This window comes from Lithobates pipiens, unplaced genomic scaffold, assembly GCF_037356315.1.
Source record: "Lithobates pipiens isolate NorthernLeopardFrog02 unplaced genomic scaffold, aLitPip1_a1.2 Scaffold_16, whole genome shotgun sequence".
Taxonomy (NCBI): Eukaryota; Metazoa; Chordata; class Amphibia; order Anura; family Ranidae; genus Lithobates; species Lithobates pipiens.
Window position 1 is genome coordinate 405,136 of NW_027507748.1, and position 25,552 is coordinate 430,687.

General features: G+C 45.5%; 1 protein-coding gene across 1 annotated transcript in view; it reads right to left on the bottom strand.

The window, feature by feature from the left end:
• The window catches only part of LOC143981490 (uncharacterized), an 86,383-nt gene extending 62,479 nt beyond the window's left edge, over nt 1-23,904 (bottom strand). The window contains exon 1 of the mRNA XM_077479359.1: nt 23,049-23,904. Within this exon, the coding sequence (XP_077335485.1) occupies nt 23,049-23,124 (76 nt within the window). The 5' untranslated portion in view covers nt 23,125-23,904. The remainder of the gene's footprint in view (nt 1-23,048) is intronic.
• Between the last annotated feature and the right edge of the window lie 1,648 nt (nt 23,905-25,552).

Sequence of the window (25,552 nt, forward strand, 5' to 3'; positions counted from 1 at the left end):
ACAGCAGGACAGAGAGGGGAGGAGAGAAGCTGCCCATTACCAGACTACACATGAAAGTATTCATCTCATTAAGGAAAATTGTTGCCCATACCTACCGTCATTTTCCTTTCCTTGATCCTCCCCATGTCAGCCTACTATGGGTCAGCTCTGCCCCCTCTGACCCCTCCAGGACCACCTTTTTCCTAGCCCATAAAGGGCGGCTGTCTGCCCACACCAGTGTTCAAAAAATACCTGCCTCGCGACGGATAAACTGGGTGGGAATCCTCCGGCTGACATGGGGAGGATCCAGGAAAGGAAAATTACGGTAAGTATGGGCAACAATTTTCCTTATTCCTGGACCTCCCCATGTCCGCCTACTATGGGATGTAGCAGCTTTCTAAAAAGGGAGGGAAGACAAAAAATAAGCCAAACCCTCAATGTTACTCAAATTTTTAATGGACGGCAGCCGCCATAATAACCATAGAGCCAAATGTCTCCTCAGGCGGGAAAGCCAATTAAGCCTGTAATGCCTAATAAAAGGCGTTGGGCACGCTCCAGTTTGCTGCTCTGCAAACTACCTCAGGGGCGACCTTTGCGTATGCTCCCCAGGATGCTGCCATACCCTTCATCGAATGTGCTTTGATCTCTGGAGGAGGAAGGCACAGAGTTTTGTATGCAATATGCATGGTCTTTGACAAATATGGAAGAAAAAACTCTGGATGTTGCCTGCATACCCTTTTAGGCCCCATTGGGAAAAAAACTACAGCTGATCTGCTTTTAGACCATTTCAGGTAGGCTGAAACCGCAGAGCCCGGGTCTAACCTACTCCACTCATCATCAGCTGTATCTGCCGGAAAGGCTGGGAGAATGACCTCCCAGTTCATATGAAATCATATGGCAACCTTAGGTAGTAAGCTTGGAATCGGCCTAAGGACTATCATGTCTGGGAGCACCAAACAATATGGTTCTTTAGATGAGAAGGCGCACAACTCGGAGACCCTTCTGGCCGAGGCAACAGCTAGTAAAAAACAAAAAACTGTTAAAAGAAATAATGAACAAGAGAAAGGTTGATCAAATGGAGGAACCAGCGATGTTCCCAAGACTAGTGTTAAGTCCTCTTTTTGAAAAAACGATTTCAATGGAGGTCTGATTTCTATGGCTGCCCCTAAAAATCACCAACGGATGTAGAGAATATCTAGTACACGACATAGCCAACAAAGTGGGGATTTGACCCTTCAGGGAATTATAATCTAACCCTTAGAGACCACTCTGCAGAAACTCCAAAATGGTAGACACTGAAGGAGATCCAAGGTCCCAACCCCTTTCTGTAGTATTCCAGATCTGGTGATAGGTTACATTTGTGGACCTCTTACGAGCCTGTAATAATGTCTCCACTACACCACCTGAGAGACCCAAGCCAGTTAAAGCCTCCCTCTCACTTTCAAGTTATTAACTTCATCCTCCTGCAGTTCGGGTGTCAGGCCCCACTCCACAGAAGGAGATTTTGACAAGGAGGCAGTGGGATTGGCGAGCCCAACTTTATCCTCCAAGTCAGAGGAAACCACGACTCCCTGAGCCAGTAAGGTAAGAATACTATTGCTGTGATCCTTCCCACTAAATCTTCAGCAGGATTTTGAGAGCCAATGGAAGCAGCAGGAACACATAAACCAAGGGGAAGTTCCAAGACCTGGACAGAGCACTCTGACCCAACGCCTGTGGATGCCAGGTCCGGGATTAGAAGCAAGGCAGTTGACAATTCTCCTCCAATGCCATAAGATCTATCGATTCAGGCCCCATTCGTTGTGATCCTCAAAGCCTTGACTCAAGTGATCTGCTAAAACCATTCCCAGGCCCTGGGAAATAAGATGCTGTAAAAGCCGAGATTCTTCTCTGCGCATAGGAAGATTGACATGTCACCTGAAGGAGAGGGCGACTTCTTGTGCCCCCTTGAGACACATAAGCCACCGTAATTGTTGCCCAAGAATCTAGACAGCTCGACCTTGCAACATAGGTTGGAACGCTAAGAGAATGCGTCTGACAGCTTCCAATCCTAGGAAATTCACAAAAGTTCCATTGGCCTTAAACCTGCTATCCCAGGCAGTATGCCCGCAGCCTGCCAGACTGGCATTGATCGTCACCACTATTGGTTCTGAGGCCTTCAACGGAACTCCGCAGGAAAGATTGCAAGCTACTGACCTCCAAACCAGGGACCAGATTATCTGAATTGGCAGATAGAACTTCTTGTAGAAGGAGTGACGATCCCACTGAAGAAGAAAGCTGCATTGAAACCTCCTTCTGCGCCACTTGACCCATGGGACTACTGGAACTGTGGCCGATAGAACCCCCAGATACTGCATGCATTCCTTCACCATCATCGAAGGCCTTGCTATCACTGCTTTTGTCTAAGACTGAATCTCCTGGACCTTCTTCTGAGGAAGAGAAACACCACCCTGTGTTCAATTGTACTCCTAAATACTCCAACATTCGGGTCGGATGCATCTGGCTCTTCCGATAGTTGAACGACCAAGCGAAACGAGTTAGTGTTTGCAGGTGAAATTCACATGTAGTAGAAGGAGTTCATTTGACGGACCCAGAAGTAGCATGTCGACTAGATAATGGAATATTTGCACTCCCTTGACCCTGAAAGTCGCGACAATAGCAGACAGAAGCTTTCAGAACAATTCTCAGAGCCGTGCAGAGACTGAATGGGAGACATTAAAAGTGAAAATGAGAGCCTTCCACGGAAAACCTGAGAAAGCGATGCTGAGATGCGTCTATGGAAACAAGAAGATACGCATCTGCCAATTCGATGGAAACCATCCAGTCTCCTAAGTCCACAACGGGAATGATCATTTACACTGACTCCATTTTGAATGGTGGAACCTTCATGAAAGAATTCAGGACTTTGAGGCCAAAAAACTGGTCCGAATCCCCCTGAAGCCTTTGGGACCAAAAACAGAGGGGAACATACTCTTTGACCGAATTCCTGCCTTGGAACCGGAAAGGATGGCCCTTGCTGCCAACAGCTCCCCTATATATTCTCTCAAATATCTGTAGGAAGCCCAGTTTCTATGAACAAGGTCTGATGGGGCCTTGTTGTGAACTCGAGACAGTAATACAATCCAGGCATCCTGTAATTTGACTACCCAAACCCCCCCGAATTAGGCTAGTCCTGCTCCTACTTGAGAGGGTTAAGTGGAGACACCTTCAGAAGGACTTATTTGAAGCCTTAAGCCACGTACACACGGGCGGACTGTCTGGCCTACTTAGTCCGCCGAAACACATTTCAGCGGACAGTCCGCTCGTGTGTGGGCTTCAGTGGACTTTTTCAGCGTGCAGTCTGGCGGACTAAGTATTTCGGAATTTCCGTAATACTGTCCGTCGGACTCGCATTTCGGCGGACGATCCGCCCGTGTGTGTGCCAGTCCGCCGTACTTTTGAAATGAGCGGACTTTTCCCGCCCGGAGAAAAGTCCGCTCATTTCGAGCGGGTATCCAGGTAGGCGGGGCCCGCGAAGGAGACGTCGCTGGCCCCGCCGCCTGGTATGGACTTAAAGGGGAACCCCAACGCCGAAAAAATCGGCGTGGGGGTCCCCCCAAGTCCACAACAGACCGTTGTCCGAGCACGCTACCCGGCCGGCCAGGAAAGGGGGGCGAGCGAGCGCCCCCCTCCTGAGCCGTACCAGGCCGCGTGCCCTCAACATGGGGGGGTGCCTTGTCCCCATGTTGATGAGGACAAGGGCCTCTTCCCGACAACCCTGGCCGTTGGTTGTCGGGGTCTGCGGGCGGGGGGCTTATTGGGATACCGGCCCCCCACCCTATGTGAATGAGTATGGGGTACAATGTACCACTACCCATTCACCTGTAAAATAAAAGTACCAAAAAAAACACAACACACGAGATAAAATACTTTATTGCACAGCTCCGGGGGTCTTCCGTCTTCGGGGGTCTTCTCGCCGGACTCCTCCGCTATCTTCTTGTAGCTCTTTTGCTAGCGGAGGAGTCCGGCTTTCTTCCTCGCCGCCGGCCTCTTCTCCCGACTTCGGGGGTCTTGTCCCCCTCTTCGGTTCTTCTGCCGGGCCACCGCGCCTTCTTATAGCTCTTTTACAGGCGGTGGCCCGGTCTTCTGTCGCCGCCGCCGCCGCCCCTTCCGTTCTTCTTCTTCTTCTTCTCCAGGAGATGTTGCCTCGACGATCTCTCCGGCCGGAATGCCAGGGACGCACTGCACGGCCACTTATATAGAGACAATGAGGCGGTGTCACATGGCTTTATGTCACATGGGTTGGTCACATGGGTTGATGTCACATGGGGACTATGACATCGTAAGGGGGCGGGGTCACCATGTGACACCAACCCATGTGACATAAAGCCATGTGACACCGCCCCATTGTCCCTATATAAGTGGCCGCGCAGTGCGTCCCTGGCATTCCGGCCGGAGAGATCGTCGAGGCAACATCTCCTGGAGAAGAAGAAGAAGAAGAAGAAGAAGAACGGAAGGCAGGGGCGACGGCGGCGACAGAAGACCGGGCCACCGCCTGTAAAAGAGCTATAAGAAGGCGCGGTGGCCCGGCAGAAGAACCGAAGAGGGGGACAAGACCCCCGAAGTCGGGAGAAGAGGCCGGCGGCGAGGAAGAAAGCCGTGCTCCTCCGCTAGCAAAAGAGCTACAAGAAGATAGCGGAGGAGTCCGGCGAGAAGACCCCCGAAGACGGAAGACCCCCGGAGCTGTGCAATAAAGTATTTTATCTCGTGTGTTGTGTTTTTTTTGGTACTTTTATTTTACAGGTGAATGGGTAGGGGTACATTGTACCCCATACTCATTCACATAGGGTGGGGGGCCGGTATCCGGGGGCCCCCTTATTAAAGGGGGCTCCCGGATTCCGATAAGCCCCCCGCCCGCAGACCCCAACAACCAACGGCCAGGGTTGTCGGGAAGAGGCCCTTGTCCTCATCAACATGGGGACAAGGTGCTTTGGGGTGGGGGGGCCGCGCGGCCCCCCCTTCCCCAAGGCACCCCCCCCATGTTGAGGGCACGCGGCCTGGTACGGCTCAGGAGGGGGGGCGCTCGCTCGCCCCCCTTTCCTGGCCGGCCGGGTAGCGTGCTCGGACAAGGGTCTGTTGTGGACTTGGGGGGGACCCCCACGCCGATTTTTTTCGGCGTTGGGTTCCCCTTTAAGTCCATACCAGGCGGCGGGGCCAGCGACGTCTCCTTCGCGGGCCCCGCCTACCTGGAGACGCGCTCGAAATGAGCGGACTTTCCTCCGCGTGTGTGGGCGAGTCCGTTCATTTCAAAAGTAGGGCGGATAGTATGGCGGACTTAGTACGCCGTATTAGTCCGCTCAAAAAGTGGTGTGTGTGGTCAAGTCCGTTCATTCGAAAGTATGACGGACTGTCCGTCAGATTGTCTGACGGACTAAGTTGGCCAGATAGTCCGCCCTGTGTGTACGCGGCTTTAGAAGCTTTGTTGGCCCTGGGCTTGGAAGGTTTCTGGAGTATCGAGGACCCCTCTGGATTAGGAGACGATTATACATTCATATGCCTTTTGTGACCCCCTGTAGTGGGGGGTCATGATTTTCTGGTAAGCTGCAAATTTAATTATTTGGTGGCGGATCAAGCACTACTTAATCGCATACAGCAGTGGATCATTTATGGTTCATTTGTGGAGGATTTTATTCACGTTCTTTATTAACACAAAGAACTTTCTTTGATTTATACATACAGACTTGTTGATCTATACACTGGGTGTATTTAGAGTTTGTGTTATTATATATAGGGGCATGCGGCTTGGTCCTATATTGCAAGGAACAGGCGGTTCGCATGGTCTGAGTTTGTAACATTTATATGTATTTATCACTTATGGTTTGAGTTCATATTAATTTATGTTTAGAGGCTGAGAACAGCCCATAATTCATTCTTACTGTATATACTGTATATATATATACACATCTTGATGTTTGTGGGATTTAGCGCAGCTTATATTTTTGTCTTTAGTTTTTTTCTGTAGTTATGTGACACAGTTAAGCCGCAGCCAAATCTGATCCGTTCAGGATCAATCTATATAATTGTTTATTGTGTTTCACCTTAGCGCAGTTTTTTTTTCCTTTTTTTCAATTAATTAATTTAGTTTAGTTATATTCGTTAAATTCATTACATTTGTTTTTGGATTTTGTTTAGTTTTCTACTGAATTCAAGAAATTGTTCGCATTCGAAAATATTTCAACCAAATTCGAAAATATTTCTACCGGATTTGAAAATATTTTGCAACCCGATTTTGGGGCCACATATCTCAGGGTTACTTGGTGCTAGAAACCCCAAATTTGTAGATGTTGTAGTGCTATTTCTATTGTATTTGCATACCAAATTTGGTGTTTCTAGCTATAAGTGGCCCCGAGATATGTGGCCCCAAAGTCGGGTCGCAAAATGTCATTCTCTGCTGCAGAAAAGTACTTGGCATATTGCACATATCCCGGGTCACTTGGTGCTAGGAACCCCACAACTTGTGGCAGGTGACGTGGCAAGTGGACAATACACAACTTGTGGCAGGTGTCATGGCAAGTGGACAATACACAACTTGTGGCAGGTGACGTGGCAAGTGGACAATACACAACTTGTGGCAGGTGACGTGGCAAGTGGACAATACACAACTTGTGGCAGGTGACGTGGCAAGTGGACAATACACAACTTGTGGCAGGTGACGTGGCAAGTGGACAATCCACAACTTGTGGCAGGTGACGTGGCAAGTGGACAATACACAACTTGTGGCAGGTGACGTGGCAAGTGGACAATCCACAACTTGTGGCAGGTGACGTGGCAAGTGGACAATACACAACTTGTGGCAGGTGTCATGGCAAGTGGACAATACACAACTTGTGGCAGGTGACGTGGCAAGTGGACAATACATAACTTGTGGCAGGTGACGTGGCAAGTGGACAATACACAACTTGTGGCAGGTGACGTGGCAAGTGGACAATACACAACTTGTGGCAGGTGACGTGGCAAGTGGACAATCCACAACTTGTGGCAGGTGACGTGGCAAGTGGACAATACACAACTTGTGGCAGGTGACGTGGCAAGTGGACAATACACAACTTGTGGCAGGTGACGTGGCAAGTGGACAATACACAACTTGTGGCAGGTGACGTGGCAAGTGGACAATCCACAACTTGTGGCAGGTGACGTGGCAAGTGGACAATACACAACTTGTGGCAGGTGACGTGGCAAGTGGACAATACACAACTTGTGGCAGGTGACGTGGCAAGTGGACAATACACAACTTGTGGCAGGTGACGTGGCAAGTGGACAATCCACAACTTGTGGCAGGTGACGTGGCAAGTGGACAATACACAACTTGTGGCAGGTGACGTGGCAAGTGGACAATACACAACTTGTGGCAGGTGACGTGGCAAGTGGACAATACACAACTTGTGGCAGGTGACGTGGCAAGTGGACAATACACAACTTGTGGCAGGTGACGTGGCAAGTGGACAATCCACAACTTGTGGCAGGTGACGTGGCAAGTGGACAATACACAACTTGTGGCAGGTGACGTGGCAAGTGGACAATACACAACTTGTGGCAGGTGACGTGGCAAGTGGACAATACACAACTTGTGGCAGGTGACGTGGCAAGTGGACAATCCACAACTTGTGGCAGGTGACGTGGCAAGTGGACAATACACAACTTGTGGCAGGTGACGTGGCAAGTGGACAATGACATACAGCATATGCACTTGCCTTGCGATTGACATCCGTGACTTCTTCAATCAGACACGCTGACAACTTCATTGATGTGATAAATATAAATGAAATAAGATGTGTGTTTTGCACTGTACACTGCAAGTATGAGAAGTTGATGTGACAGATGTATATAAGTAACTAACCATCTTCCAAAATTTCTAATTCAAACAGAAAAGATTAGAACAGAATAGAAAAAAATATATAATTTAATAGAATAAAATAGAATATACAACCATCTTCTGAAATTCGAATTTCAAATAGAATAAATTTGAATTCCGAATAGTATGAATTCTAATTTTTAAATTAATTAATTTTAAATTTGGATAGAAAAGATTATAATAAAATAGAAAATAGACTAGAAAACAATAGAACAGAAGAATAGAATATATTATACTTTATTCTGTTCTGTTCTATTGTTTTTCTAGTCTATTCTTTTATATTCTATTAAAATCAAAATCATTATATACTAAATGTGAATTTCGTAAGATGGTTTTATATATATATATATTTTTTTTTTTCCTCGACATTTGAATTTCGTATAGAATGAATTTGAATAGAAAAGATTAGAATGGAAATAGAGAATAGACTAGAAAAACAATAGAATAGAATATAGATACTATCTATTTCATTTTTTTTTTGCAGATCACTATTTGTTTCCATAAGATCTGCAGACTATTAGCATCTATTTCATTTTTTTGCAGATCTCCTGCAGACTATTAACATCTATTTCATTTTTTTTTTGCAGATCTCCTGCAGACTATTAGTATTTATTTAGTTTTCTCACCAGATCTCCTGCAGACTATGAGCATCTATTTCTTTTTTTAGCAGATCTCCTGTAGACTATTAACAGCCATTTCACTTCTTTTTCTTGTAGATCTCATGCAGACTGTTAGAATCAATTTAATTTTTTTGCAGATTACTATTTATTTTCATCAGATCTCCTGCAGTCTATTAACATCTATTTCATTTTTTTTGCAGATCTCCTGCAGACTATTAGCATCTATTTCATTTTCATTTTCTTTTTCTTTTTTTGTATTAGAACAGCCATTTCTTTTAGTTCAGCAGGTCTCCTGCAGACTATTAGCATCTATGTTTTTTTTTTTTGCAGATTACTATTTATTTCCATCAGATCTCCTGCAGACTTTTAGCATTTATAGATTTTGTTTGCAGATCTCCTGCAGACTATTAGTATCTATTTAAATTTCTCATCATATCTGCAGACTATAAGCATCTATTTATTTTTTGCTGGTCTCCTGTAAATTATTAGCAGCCATTTCCCTGTGTATAGAGATATAAGCAGTGATGATGTCTCTCTTGTTGTCTATTCCTCAAACTGTTCCTCCATTCATATATGAAATAGATGCTAATAGTCTGCAGGAGATCTGCTGAAATAAAGGAAATGGCTGCTCTAATGCAAAAAATAAAAATAAAATAAAAATGAAATAGATGCTATTTCAGGTACACTTATAGCTAGATACAAATTTGGTATGAAAACACAGAAGAACTAGCACTACAACATCTCCAAAGTCGGGTCGCAAAATGTTAAGCACTTTTCTGCAGCAGAGAATGACATTTTGCGACCCAAATTTTGGGCCCCATGCCTCAGGGTCACTTGGTGCTAGAAACTCCACATTTGGAGATGTTGTAGTGCTAGTTCTACTGTGTTTGCATACCAAATTTGGGGTTTCTAGCTATAAGTGTACCTGAGATACGTGGTCCCAAAGTCGGGTTACAAAATGTCATTCTCTGCTGCAGAAAATTACTTGGCATATTGCCCATATCTCTGGGTCACTTGGTGCTAGCAATCCCACAACTTGTGGCAGGTGACATGACAAGTGGACAATCCACAACTTGGTCACGTGGCACTCATGGCCGGTCATGTGGCACTTGTAGCAGGTCACGTGCCACTTGTGGCCAGTCACGTGGCAGGTGTCATGGCAAGTGGACAATACACAACTTGTGGCAGGTGACGTGGCAAGTGGACAATAAACAACTTGTGGCAGGTGATGTGGCAAGTGGACAATACACAAAATGTGGCAGGTGATGTGGCAAGTGGACAACACACAACTTGTGGCCAGTGATGTGGCAAGTGGACAATCCACAACTTGGTCACGTGGTAGGTTACGTGGCACTGGTGGCTGGTCACATGGCACTCCTGGCAGGTGTCTTGGCAAGTGGACAATACACAACTTGTGGCAGGTGATGTGGCAAGTGGACAATACACAACTTGGGGTTCGGGTTAGGCTTAGGGTTGGGGTTAGGGTTTCCCCTTGAAGAATAAGGCTTGGACTCAGTGATTGGAATATAATAAAATAATATTTTATACTATTCTGTTCAGTTGTTTTTCTAGTCTATTCTTTTCTATTCTAATTCATTCTATAGGAAATTCAAATTTAGGAAGATGGCTATATATATACTTATATATATATAGATATATATCCATCTATATATCCATCTATCTATCTATCTATCTATCTATCTATCTATCTATCTATCTGTAAAACCATCTTCTGAAATTCTAATTTAGTATAAAAATTGGGATCAAATTTGAATAGAAAATATTAGAATAGAAAATAATAGAAAAGAATAGACTAAGAATAAACTATAATAAAATATAATATATATTATTTTAGTTTCCATTGTTTTGAGTTATTTTCAAATCTATTCTCAAATTCTAAAATTATACTATTCAAAATTATAATTTCAGAAGAAGGTCATATTGTTCTATTGTATTTTATTACATTCTATAGAATTCTATTCTGTTTTTTACTATTCTTGTATTTTCATTCTATTGTGTTATTATGTTATATTCTACCGGATTCTCTCAGTTACTTCAGCCCTTCCCGGCTCTTGTTAAGAAAACCAACCCGTACGTGGTGTTCTTCTAAAGAGTCCTCGCCCTCCTCTGGAATGCTCAAAGTACACTGGGTACCCAGAGGCATTAAAGTCAGGTGGATCCGCACCCCAGGCCATAGCCTTCCTGGGGGCTGGTCAGGAGGACCAGGACCATGTAATCAGCACAGCATACTGGACCGGAACCTCGAACCATGTGACATCTGTGTCTTAAATACCCTCTCCCAGAGGGCACAGCGGGAGGCCACTCCCACTGACCTGACTCCGAGAGGGAATAATTCAAGTGCCTAACCAGACCATAGTTCCACGCCTGCCACCATAGTCAGCGCCCCCCTGTGGCCAGGCTGAACATCTCACAGTCCAGTCGGACTAACACAGAAGTCAAAATTAGGCAAATAGACCCAAACCAAACTGCAGTTTGGGTAAAGTTACATTTTGAAAAAAACATGTGTGCTCTTCAGGAGTCCGCCGCTACACACTCCCCCTGCTTATTTAGACGATGTCCCCATCATCTGGGAAAGACAGGAAAAAAGAAACCCAGAGCTAACAACTAGACCTACAAAAAAAACATTAGAGTCCCTGAATGTTTGGGTGGGGAAGGGAAAAAGGAAAGGAAAGCAACAGTAAAACTTTCACATTACAGCAACACAGAATTATCTTACATTACAGTTACCACCCAAGCCTGTCTATCTAGCCCACCCATTCTCCGGTGTCTTGATAGATGCTCTCCAGTGAATCCTGGAAAAGAAAAAAACATATATACAATACTTTACACCTAACTGTTAGAAAGCAGGATTCCACCAATCTCCGTGCATTTCTCTTTACTAACCCTTAAAACTTCTTAAACTTCTAAAACCATTTTTTTCAAAGCAGTACTAATTGCGCCGTCCTCTGACTAACTACCCCAAAGTTCAGTAGTTTCAAAGAAAAATGCAAAGGAGATGAAAACCCAGAAAAGTTCTCCTTGCAAATTCAAAGTCTTGACTCAGGAACAGTTCACCAGTAGAAACGGGGATCAGGCAAAGTCTCTCCCCTGAGCATCCACAGTAGTAACAAAGTACACAGCACTGTCTTTATCAGGTCTGCAGATCACAACTTTGTCCTCACAGATGTGCCGACCGTAACTCCAATGCCGTAAGCATCTGACAAACCGTTCATAAAGCTCCAGTGAAAAGGCCTTTTTCCGGAGCGGCTTTGGTACTTTTATATAGCTCCAAACATCGTCCTCGTACCAGGCCTCATGGTTCTTTTCAATGACAGTCATAATGTCCCTTGGAACATAGGGGAATTCCAACCCCACCCTGTGTTGCCACCCGCCTATTCTAACAGTCTCAGAGACCCGATTGGCCTCATCTAGATCGGGCAGTTTTTTTTTCCAAGCATGGCTTAGTAGCTACCAGCCTCTAGTAGAAAGTCTAAAAGGGTACTCACGGCAACTTGGGTTCGAAGTGCCAGTCGTCCCCCTCATCAGAGCCAGAACTGTTCCCTGAGCTCTGTGATGACTCCCCTGTCGGCCGGCAGTTTCCGGTAACAACCCCCGCAGCCTTCCTATGCCTTCTTCTTCCAGATGTTTGACCCGGGGTGGCATATAGACGATCCAGCTTTAGGGCCACAAGGAGTGCAGGGCTGCTTCACTTCTATGCCGTCGAGTTCCTCTGCAGTGATACTCGCAGTAGGGGTCCACAACCTCCGGACTTTAGGGGGTGCAGAATCCTCTCACCAATGCGAGCTCCAACCGATGCTTATGGGGCGTAGACAATCACCTCCTCAGTTGCCACACCCATGATCCAGTCCATGAGGTAGGCCTGAGGTAACTCAGTGGGCTCGACCTTGAACGTGTATTCCCCACACTTTTTGCACCTAGAGAAAGGCCGAGGGTTAGTGACCACGGCCGTCGCACTTTCCACACAGCATACCCAGGCCCTCAATGTCTCCTGTGGTATACAGAATAAAACGCCCCTGCAGCAGCAGGCGAATGCCCGTATCCGTCAGTACAGTACCAGGCAACTGTATTCCTGTGGGACCCCTTCCAAGAGGCATCCTGGGTCCTGGCGCAGGCTGCATTACTGGGACACTGTACATTTTCCAGAAAACTTTTTATCCAAACTCAGAGAAAAAAATGTCAACCGCTCTTTCCTCCTTCCGCAGCACACTCTCACGCAGTGCCTCGTGCAGGAAAGAACAACTCAGACTCCTCCCACTGGGGTACTCAGGTTGTGCAACTTCGCAGGCTCTTTGGCAAGGGCTCCTCCCACGCTTACACACCTCAGTGAAAGTCCGAGTAAAGATGGAGCAGTTACAAAACACAACCCTCTGTCCTTGCTTTACCACGTGTACAGTTCCATTTGCGAGGTAAAGGTAAAATCCCGGACTACGAGCCCCCACATGTAGCACTAACCCCCGAAGGCGCTGCTGGTTATTTTTGGGCTTACCGTTACCTTCCACTTCTTCTTGTTGCACGTCTAGGGGATGTCCCGTGGTAGATGGTCCAGTACAATAGACAATAGATCCGCTTGAATGGATTTTATTTGCAAACTTCAATCATTGAACAGTCTTTCAACTTGGGATCAGAGGGTTGGGAAGGAAAGTTTAGGTTCTCTCAATGTCAAAGTCTATAAACATTATGGAACTTGCTTACTTTGACTGCATCCAGAGAATAGCCAATCAAGCTGGATCAGCACTCAGATTGGACAGTCCCTCTCTCACAAGGCCTAGCAGCCAACCAGGTGTTTACTCAGGAACAAAGTCTTTGTCACAGACGTTGTTACAGAACACGTGGGAAACTAATCTGTAGGATACCTGGATCTTTCAGCCCACTTGGCGATATCCACAAGACCGGATTCTCTCGGTTACTTCAGCCCTTCCAGGCTCTTGTTAAGAAAACCAACCCGTACGTGGTGTTCTTCTAAAGAGTCCTCCCCTGGAATGCTTGAAGTCCAATGGGTCTCTCCCAGACCGGAGACGGCACCCATCCACCTCAGAATCCTGCTCTAGTTTCCATACCTTGGGCTAGCCAGCCCTGAGGCATTAAAGTCGGGTGGAACCACACCCCAGGCCATAGCCTTCCTGGGAGCTGGTCAGGAGGACCAGGACCATGTAATCAGCACAGCATACTGGACCGGAACCCTGAACCATGTGACGTCCGCATCTTAAATACCCTCCTCCAGAGGGCACAGTGAGAGCGCCACTGCCATTGACCTTACTCCGAAAGAGAGTAACTTAAGCGCCTGACCAGACCCTAGATCCATGCCTGCCACAAGAGACAGTGCCCCCTGTGGCCAGGCTGAACATCTCACAGCCCAGTCAGACTAACACAGAAGTCAAATTTAGACAAATAGACCCAAACCAAACTGTAGTTTGGGTAAAGTTTTAACTTTGAAATCACATAGTGTGTGCTCTTCAGGAGCCACCGCTACATAAGAAACCAGAAGCAACAAGTATTTCATGACTTCCGGGTCCACCGGTTGGAAACAATCCATTACTGGCTTGGAAAAAAGCATCGGGTCAGAGGAGAGATGTGGGGTCTAACAGACACGAGATCTCCCAGTAAAGAGGACCTGTCATGGCCCATACTATCACAAGGCATGTTCACACCTCCCAACATTCTGAGACGGCAATGAGGGACCCCTACTAGCAAACGTATGTAGGCATATGACACGCCTCCTGCCACACCCCCTTAAAGGAGAATTAGCCAAAAAAGAAGGTTAATTAAAGCCACAAGGACTTTTTTTTACCATCACTATTCCTTTATATTGGCTTTTAAAATGTACAAATGCAGCAATTAAGAAATCAGATGAAAGGTTTAGCTCTGGGAAACACTTTTTGAAAGATAAAAAGTGCATTTTATATACAACTCTATAGATCAGACCAACATGAGGGGACAGAGGGACAGAGGGACAGAGGGACATTGCTCCAAATCAGGGACAGTTGGGAGTTTTGCATGTTGTTCATCTCTTGTTATAGCAATAAAGTGTTTTTTTTTTTTTTCAAAAAACAAAATCAATGGCACAGTGTAAATAAATAAAGTGCCCCCCGTCCCCCCATGCCCCCCATCCTCCCATCCCCCATCCCGGTGTTTTTTTTTAAAACAAAAGTTGCATTTGAAAAAACTGCTGCACGAATTCCACGTGACTTAAAATATTGAAACACCCGCTATTTTATTCTCCAGGGTCTCAGCTGTAAAAATATATCATGTTTTTGGGGTTCTAAGAAATTTTTCAGCAATAAATACAGATTGTTACATGTAAACAAAAAGTGTCGGAATCGGTGGGGTCTTCATGTGGTTACAATTGTACTCACCCAGGAAACGGCTACAAACTTCAGTGCCCACAATGTGTCCATAGGTGGCGCTGTAAAACCTCTCCCATGTGATGAGTTTAGAGACCACCATAAATGATTGTGGAACGATCGCTCTCACTCCGGGGGGTATCTGTAGAACAATCGTCATTTCCATACCTAGGTGATTATCTTTGATCCTTACCTAGGTTCCAGTGTAAGCTGGTCACATGACCTCTGCCCCAGGTTTCCTGTGTCAGGGTGTCTCCTTTCCTTTGCTGCATTCTATGGAGTCACCGTTGTATGCAGGGACTAGACTTGTGTCTCCCTACACTGTGTGCAGCAATAGAAACACACAGCCCCATAGCCTAGGATGATAAGACACTCCCCTCCTCCTCCCTCCTCCCCCTCCCTTCTCCAAGCTAACAGACTGACTGAAGCCAGAACTGCCCTTTTATCTCTTTCTTATGTAGACTGGAAGTTCAGGGAAGCAGCACAGAGAGATCAGGAGGCAGCAGCATTGAAAGGTGTAAAGCGCTGGGTGAGGGTTTTACAAAGAGATTACTGGGGAATGTTTATTTTATTGTACATAATGAGGGTTTAATATGAATATAACTGTATGGTTATGACATAGGGGGTAAGAAGAGTCCGGAAGAGACTAAATCTTCATCACTTCCGGGTTCATTCACCCGAGGACCAATCAATGAACAGACCTTCACTGATCTCTCTCCCTCCATTCCGCCCACAGACACCCACAATGGTCATCCCAGGCCAGGATACATGGGGGAGGAGGGGCAGCAGAGGCCAGGATACATGGTGGGGGAGGGGCAGTAGTGCCCAGGATACATGGTGGGGAGGGGCAGTGGAGGCCAAGATACATGGTGGGGAAGGGCAGTGGAGGCCAAGATACATGGTGGGGAAGGGCAGTGGAGGCCAGGATACATGGTGGGGGAGGGGCAGTTGAACCCAGGATACATGGTGGGGGAGGGACAATGGAGCCCAGGATACGTGGTGGGGGAGGGGCAGTGGTTTCCCAGGATACATGGTGGGGGAGGAGCAGTTGTGCCCCGGATACATGGTGGGGGAGGGGCAGTGGTGCCCAGGATACATGGTGGGGTAGGCATTCTGGGGTGGGTAGTAGTGATCTGGCAACAAACCCACCCCACCCCCTCCTTACCTGAATGGTGGGGTGCTTCAATCAGGGGAAATCTGTTACATTTGTATTAAACACGGCTGTGTGTGGCTCCGCCTACAGTGGGTGGGGCTTGTAGAGAGTGCGCCGATGACCCCTCCCTGATGTAGTGGAGTGGGACTTAAGTCTTACAGGTTTTTTCTTCGGAAAGCAGCCACAGTGTAGAAAAGCCTGTCCCCTGCCTACATGCTGCAGAGAAGAACCCTTCATCTCTGGGGGGTTGCAGTTGCAGTGGTCTCTCTGCAACTCCAACACACCCCTTTTCTGGGTCATCTCTAGAGCTCTGAGATCAGCACAGCTCATGCTCCATACTGATTGGAGGGCTCTAGCTCTGACTCATCGGGGTTTATGGCAGACCTCTGCAGAGAGACCACTGCTTCTACACAATGAGCCAAGGGCTCCAGCATGTTGGCAGGGCACAGGCTTTTCTACTTATACTGTGGTTACTTTCTAAAGGAAAACACATTGTAAGACACGTAACATTGTGATGTTCCTGGAATGTATGAAGCTGATTTACACTGGAAGTCCAATAGATGGATGGATGTCTCCCCTACATGGTGCAGCATTAAAGTGGTTGTAATCTCTCCTTATACCCAGTGAGGTGACCGGCCTCAGGTGACACACAGAGATGACACAAATCCTCCTACATAAGTTGTACCTGTTTTATCTGCAGTCTTCTCTTTACATCTGTTCAAAGTCCAGAATTGGAAATGCAGAGGAAGGAGGCATCAGAGAGAAATGACACTTGGTGGGTCTGGACTGAGACAATTACACACTATAGAGGGATACGCTTTGTTCATAGTTCATGTCTGAGGTTTATAACCACTTTAACCCTTTATACCCCCATGATAAGAGAAAGATCTTGTGTCCCCTTTATGTAAATCCCAGAAATGTCTGGAGGGGTTGGAATAATGATACCCCCAACCCAACATTTGATGTGAAAATGGCCTAATGTAGCTGAATGTGTAATAAAGTGCCTACACCTCGATCCTTGAAACTTTGCACAACCCAAATTCTCAACTTCCCAAACCTATCCTAGAAGTTTCATGGATTTCAGTTTCCCACAAAGAAAATTAGGGACATTAAGCTTGTTTTTTGGAGAGCTTAATATGGTTTAACGTACAAAAAAAATTACTTAGATGTTAACCAAGTTCCCCCAAACTGCTCACAACAGAAGACTCTACCTATACCAACATATTCAAGAACATTTCCGGTCATTTGGTAAATCATACCAAAAAAATCCACATGTAAAATCCTAAAATATTTGCCTTAATGTGACAAGAGCTCAATGTACCACAATGCACCTAAACCTCAATTAGTTGTCTTAAAACTTTGCAGAGCCGAAATTATCAACTTCCCAAACCTATCCTAGAAGTTTCATGGATTTCAGTTTATCACAAAGAAAACTAGGGACATTAAGCTTGTTTTTTGGGGAGCTTAATGTGGCGCTTAAATCAGAGTTCCACCAAAAAATGGAACTTCCGCTTTAAGTGAAGGTGACCCCCTGACATACCACATTTTTTTGGGGGGGTAGTGGATACCCTCTTTTTAGAGGGTTCCAGCTCCCACTTCCTCCCATGGCACTGCGGCGCCGGAAGGAAGATCACCTCTCCCCCCTCCCTCTTGGCAATCATCTGGAACACGTCACAGGTCCCAGACGATTGCCCGGCCAGGCACAGTGACAATGACGGTGCCACAGAGAGGAGGGGGAGAGGAGCGGGGTTTCATTCTCCGCATCGCTGGACCCCTGGGACAGGTGAGTGTCTGATTAATAAAAGTCAACAGATACACTTTTTGTAGCTACTGACTTTTATATGGGTGGAACTCCACATTAATCTACAAAAAAGAACTTAGATGTTAACCAATTTCCCCCCAAACTTACACAATACATGAATCTATCTGTGCCAAAATATTTAAAAAAAATTCAGGTTATTTGGTAGAGAAAATTGAGTACTGTCCGTGATACTTTTTTTATTTGCACTAACATACAATTTTTCAGGACAAGCTTTCGGGGTCTGTCCCCTTCTTCAAGGTCCAAGCAGTACTGATTTACACATTTTTAAGCAGAATGTAAAAAAAAAAAAAAAAAAAAGAAAAATACCTCTGAGGGAAAGAAGAGAGAAAAAAAAAAACACATACAAATCAAGACAGAGGGAGAGCTATGGAATGGAGGGGGAGGGGGTGCTGGTCACAGAGGGGGTTGTAAAACTTTAGTATAATGAGTAAGGAATCCTATATCTAAATTCAGCCCATTATTTTTTGTGTCAAAAAGAATTATCATTCTCAGTTCAAAGGTTTTCCTCTCCTGGATAGTTCTGAAATTCCCTTTAAGAACTAAAACATTGAGGTCTTCTGTAGTGCGGTTGGGTTGTGAGAAGTGATGTCCCCCAGGTGTACATAAACTGTCTTCTTTATGTTCCTTGATGGTGTGTCGGGGGAAATTCTTCCTCACTTGTAACTTCTGTCCTGTTTCACCAACATAAGATCCTTTGCTGCACCTCTTGCATTGGATGAGGTCCACCACATTGCTGGAGGTACAGCTGTAAGATCCCGTGATACTGAAGGTCCCGTTTGTGTGTGTGGGACACTTTCGGAGGCATTGATCTGGTTGCACAGTTTGCAGCGCTTTTTATTGCAGGGTTTGCTTCCATTATTTGTGACTTCATAATCAGAGTGACGTTTCCTGCTGATTGGTTGGTGTCTGAGGTCGGGTGGATGTCTGAAAGCCAATAATGGGGGTAGTTGGAATATTCCTTTCAGAGTTTCATCCTCTGTTATGATGGGTTGTAAATCTTTGATGCAAAAGGTGCAGCAAAGGATCTTATGTTGGTGAAACAGGACAGAAGTTACAAGTGAGGATGAATTTACACCGACACACCATCAAGGAACATAAAGAAGACAGTTTATGTACACCTGGGGGACATCACTTCTCACAACCGGACCACCCTATAGAAGACCTCAATGTTTTAGTTCTTAAAGGGAATTTCAGAACAATCCAGGAGAGGAAAACCTTTGAACTAAGAATGATAATTCTTTTTGACACAAAAAATAATGGCCTGAATTTAGATATAGGTTTCCTTACTCATTATACTAAAGTTTTACAACCCCCTCTGTGACCAGCACCCCTCCCCCCTCCATTCCATAGCTCTCCCTCTGTCTTATCTCACTAACTCTTCTCTTATCTTTATTGCCATCGATTTGTATGTGTTTTTTTTCTGTTGTTTTTTTTGTTTTTTTTTCTCTTCTTTCCCTCAGAGGTATTTTTTATTTTTTTACATTCTGCGTAAAAATTTGTAAATCAGTACTGCTTGGACCTTGAAGAAGGGGGCATACCCCAAAAGCTTATCCTGAAAAATTGTATGTTAGTGCAAATAAAAAAAGTATCACGGACAGTACTCAATTTTCTCTGTCACAATTGCACTAATACGGCTACAATCACATTAAGTATGATGGAAGATACTGCATATAGCCACTTAAAGAAGCAGTTAACCAACCTGATCACAAAGGAAACACAGGTCAACAGTGACATCTTCTTTCTCTCAAGATGCAAAAAGAGGAATCTCATACCACAGGGTCTCCGGATTAAAAATCCTTGTGCAAATACACTGAACTCTCCTTATGCGGAAGGACTCTGCAGACGTACCAGCGAAAGGTTAAGGAACAACCTCACTCATAAACTGTATGGTAAAAGGGAAACAATCCGGAAACAAAAGCAGTTGATGTTTGAAACCTCAGCACCATTGGACCCTACAAGCATCAACCAAATTAGGAATGAGATGGAAACCTTACATAGACAACTGCAAAAACTTGCCATGAACAGGAAGGCAAAAAAACTCCAAAAGCTACACCAAGAGCAGAACTTTTGGATACAACCTAAACAACAAAAAACAAACACAACTTCTACAACTCCTACCATCAGCAACTTGAACCCCGATCCAGAATCCCATGGCATCCCTTGTATAAATGCTGACTTGACAGAAAATATGGATATAACAGAGGAACTCGGAATCATAAATTTGTCAAATCATAAACTTTCTACACCAGAAACAACAGTCCTCTCCAAAGGCCTCACATTCCGCCCAACCACCAAATTGGATAATTTACAGGTATGGTCAGATATGGAGGAATTCTTTAGGAGACTGAGGCTCAAAGAATATTTTCACAGTAATGAAAGGAATCCTAAGACAATAGGAAGTGACAAAAAGAAAAAGAACAGCAATTTTACACCCCCACAAGGACGCAACCCCAAACTGGATACCTATATTGACAGCTTCAGGCTGCGAGTTACATCCCTGCTACCCACCCAGCAAAAGAAAATATTATACAACCTTTCACCACTGGAGCGAAGAGCTGTACATGATCTGCGCAATAATCACGCCATAACCATCAAACCAGCAGATAAAGGGGGAGCAGTCATTGTGAGGGATACAGACAAATATATACAAGAGGGCCAGAGGCAGCTGGCAAATACTACCGTATTTGCCGGCGTATAAGGCGACTGGGCGCATAAGACGACCCCCTATTTTTCAAGTGAAAACATAGGTTTTGGGCAATACTCGCGGTATAAGACTACCTCCCTTTGAGGCAACACCATTTAAACAAAACATTCGAACCATTAAAAAACACAAAACAAGAATGCCAACTACTCATCCGCCATGCTGTGATATGTTATAAAGTAACTCAAACAATAATAACACAAACAGAGATCTATTGAATGCCACAACTCTGGAAAGTAGAATTTTTCACTAACCAAACCTATACCACTTTTGGGTTACATTCTATGAGAATTGTCCACCAAAATGCATTTAATAACCCCCCTGTCATATGTCCCAGATTTACCTGTCCCTCTTGGGTGCCTGGGACCTCAAAGGCCAACAGCAGGATGTATAGTAGTAGGAGATCAGTGAATGGATTTACCCAGGGAAGTATTGTGAGCGGTGTATTCTTTTAATGAATGCAACGCCTGCTTGGATTGGCAGAGGCTGTAGCATCATCAGCCCTTGCCTCTCTCTCTCTCTCTCTCAAAGCCAATCCGAGCAGGCTACTTTATGTAGCCTGCTCGGATTGGCAGAGGTTGTTACTCCAATCCAAGCAGGCTCTGTATTCATTAATAGAATACATCTCTCGCCGGGATTGGCTCGGCGGCGTATACTGTTTGTAGCTGAAGCCACATATAGTATTAGCAGACATTTGGGGGCTGACATCCATCGAGCAGCATTGTATACCCGGCATATAAGACGACCCCCAATTTTTGGGCATTTTTTTTAAGTGTAAAAGGTAGTCTTATACGCCAGAAAATACAGTACTTACTACAAAAAACTGGATTATGATCCGACCCAGGATTTTACTAAGCAATTAAAAGATCTCATTGCGACAATACCAAGCCACCTACATTCAGAACTCATCAATGCGATTCCGGATAATCCAGAAATTGGAGACTTCTACATGCTGCCCAAGATTCACAAGCCAGGAAATCCAGGCAGACCCATTATAACAGGTATGAATACACTTACCGAACATATCTCAGGCCTTGTAGAAAACATGTTAAAACCTTTAGTCATGAACACTGCGAGTTTCCTACAAGACACCACTGATTTTCTGAACAAGCTTAACAATATACAACAATTACCCCCAAATACACTTCTAGTCACCATGGATGTAGAATCTCTGTACAGTAACATCCCTCACAAGGATGGGTTGTCGGCATGTCACAGATTCTTATCATCCTCACCAAACCAGAAATACACTGCTGAGGATGTGACACAGCTCATCGAATTCATTCTTACACACAACTACTTCACTTTCAATAATGACATCTATCTCCAGTGTATGGGTACTGCTATGGGTAGCAAAATTGCACCCCAATATGCAAACTTATTTATGGCTGACCTGGAGGACAAATTTCTGAACAGCATACAACAAAAGCCATACAGATATTATCGCTATATTGATGATATCTTCATGATATGGACTGAAGGTGAAGAAAATCTAAACCAATTCTTCTCATTGATCCCCTCTTTGGAGGACATGGAGGGGACACTGAAGGAGGGCACGGAGGGGACACAGGAGGAGGACATGGAGGGGACACATGAGGAGGACACGGAGGGGACACAGGAGGAGGACACGGAAAGAACACTGGAGGAGGGCATGGATGGGACACAGGAGGAGCACATGGAGGGGACACAGGAGGAGGACACAGAGGGGACACAGGAGGAGGACACGGAGGGGACACAGGAGGAGGACTCGGAGGGGACACAAGAGAGGACAAAGAGGGGACACAGGAGGAGGGCACGGAGGGGACACAGGAGGAGGGCACGGAGGGGACACAGGAGGAGGACTCGGAGGGGACACAAGAGAGGACAAAGAGGGGACACAGGAGGAGGAGGAGGGGACACAGGAGGAGGAGGAGGGGACACAGGAGGAGGACATGGAGGGGACACAGGAGGAGGACATGGAGGGGACACAGGAGGAGGACATGGAGGGGACACAGGAGGAGGACACAAAGGGGACACAGGAGGAGGAGGGGACACAAGAGAGGACAAAGAGGGGGCACAGGAGGAGGACACGGAGGGGACACAGGAGGAGGACATAGAGGGGACACAGGAGGAGGACACGGAGGGGACACAGGAGGAGGACTCAGAGGGGACACAGGAGGAGGAGAAGGAGGGGACACAGGAGGAGGGCACGGAGGGGACACAGGAGGAGGGCATGGAGGGGACACAGGAGGAGGAGAAGGAGGGGACACAGGAGGAGGACACGGAGGGGACACAGGAGAAGGACACGGAGGGGACACAGGAGGAGGACATGGAGGGGACACGGGAGGAGGAGAAGGAGGGGACACAGGAGGAGGACACGGAGGGGACACAGGAGAAGGACACGGAGGGGACACAGGAGGAGGACATGGAGGGGACACAGGAGGAGGACATGGAGGGGACACATTGCTGCAGTCGGGATATCTATGATATGTACTCTGATAATAATACTGTATTAGCACATCTTTATAATGTTTTACATACCTGTGCCTGGATAGAGAAGAGCCAACAGGAGAAGCACACGGAGGGGACACAGGAGAAGCACACGGAGAGGACACATTGCTGCAGTCAGGTGTGAGGTCTTTGTGGGAAGAATGAACGTTATAAAGAACTCAAAGCGGAAGACGGTTTTTCATCACAAGATGTGAATTTCCTCTGAATTTTGTGGACTGAAACAACATGAAATCTGGTGTGTCAATCCAACCACAATTCATATCTCACATCTAGTGGATGGTGAAGAGTGAAACCATCAGAAACAAGTGATTTATATCCCGGCTTCTCACAGCTCTGAACACCTCAAATCTGCTTGTGAAGAAAGGTCCTCTTCCCCCCATTCTTCTCCAGGGGTAATCTGCTGTCCTCCTAACATGCTGCTCTCATGGTCTATGTACAACTCAAGGATTTCCCAGCATCATGGGCAGGGATGAGGTTTGGATTAGCGGCTCCTGTAGGTTCACAGAGAATCCTACAGGTTCAAGGTTTGCTGTTCTGGAGAAATGATGAGGAAATTTACCCAACACAAATTTTAAATTTCCATAATGCCCTGCCTTACCTTTGAACTCTGGTTAGAAGTGTAAGAATGGCCACTAATCGTGACTTATGCATATACCAGCACCTTCAGTATAAAAGGTGCATTGATCATGTAGCTTCATGGTGTCATTCATAAGATGTACATTTATCATGTAGTTTTCTGGTGTCATGTGTTGTCCTCTAGTTTCCTGGTGTCATGTATTGTCCTCTAGCTTCCTGGTGTCATGTGTTGTCCTCTAGTTTCCTGGTGTCATGTGTTGTCCTCTAGTTTCCTGGTGTCATGTGTTGTCCTCTAGTTTCCTGGTGTCATGTGTTGTCCTCTAGTTTCCTGGTGTCATGTGTTGTCCTCTAGTTTCCTGGTGTCATGTGTTGTCCTCTAGTTTCCTGGTGTCATGTGTTGTCCTCTAGTTTCCTGGTGCCATGTGTTGTCCTCTAGCTTCCTGGTGTCATGTGTTGTCCTCTAGCTTCCTGGTGTCATGTGTTGTCCTCTAGTTTCCTGGTGTCATGTGTTGTCGTCTAGTTTTATGATGTCATGTGCTGTCCTGTACACACTGCCTATAGTAAAGTAAATCACATTCTGATGTCAGAAGTTTCTGTCTGTGTTCAGTCATGAGGCAATGCAAGTTCATGTATGACTTCTGTCTGTAGTGTGAGAACTGCCACTTTCTGTGAAGAAACTATATATCCCACAATCCCCCGGTCTCTCAGTGTAGTGCTCTGCAATTGAGAACTACACAGTAATTAGATCTGACACAGACACAAACAAGCAGAACAATAAAAGGAAGAAATGTGTTTCAACACATTATCACTCTCACATTTGTGATTCACTGCAGAGAAAATGGTGAGGTGTGGACTGGATGTTGTGTGACCTGAGACAGGAAGTTGCCACTTCATATAATGCTTAGGGACAGGCTATGTGAATGAATACATGGACATAGGGCAATCAATCAGCCATGACACTACAGACTGCAGACACAACATCTGATCCTTCATTACTAGGTAAGGAAATAAACTGTCAGGACCTGGATCACCTGCTGGTCACATTGTGCTTCCCAGAGTGGAAGGTTGTAGTTCTGGCATCCATCAGCAGGTGTCTCCCAGCAGCCAGTAGATCCTGGGAGGGTATTTAGTTCCTCCTCTACATTTTCTTATTTTAATAAATCTGGTCTGGTCTCAGTTTCCTGAGTGTAGCATGCAACCGTGCTGTTGACTCCGGACATAACACTGGAACCTTCTAATAACCAGATCAGCTGCACTTGGGAACTGGAGGATATTTGCTCAGACTATTTGCTGTCCTTTATGTAAAAATGCATCCATGGGAGGCTATTTACAGAGCATCCGGAAAGTATTCACAGTGCTTCACATTTTCCACATTTTGTTATGTTACAAAATGGATTAAATTCATTATTTTCCTCAAAATTCTACAAATAATCCCCCATAATGACAACGTGAAAGAAGTTTGTTTGAAATCTTTGCAAATTTATTAAAAATAAAAAAGGAAAAAAATCCCATGTACATAGTTATCATAGGCTCCTCCCATATATATAAGTATTACAGGCTCCTCCCATGTACATAAGTATCATAGGCTCCTCCCATGTACATAAGTATCACAGACTCCTCCCATGTACATAAGTATCACAGACTCTTCCCATGTACATAAGTATCACAGACTCCTCCTCCCATGTACATAAGTATCACAGACTCCTCCCATGTACATAAGTATCACAGACTCCTCCTCCCATGTACATAAGTATCACAGACTCCTCCCATGTACATAAGTATCACAGACTCCTCCTCCCATGTACATAAGTATCACAGGCTCCTCCCATGTACATCACAGCCTTTGTTCAATACTTTGGTGAAGCTCCTTGGGGCACCAATTAAAGCCCCAAATCTTGTTGAGTATGATGCTACAAGCTGGCCACACCTATTTATGGGCAGTTTCTCCCATTACTCTT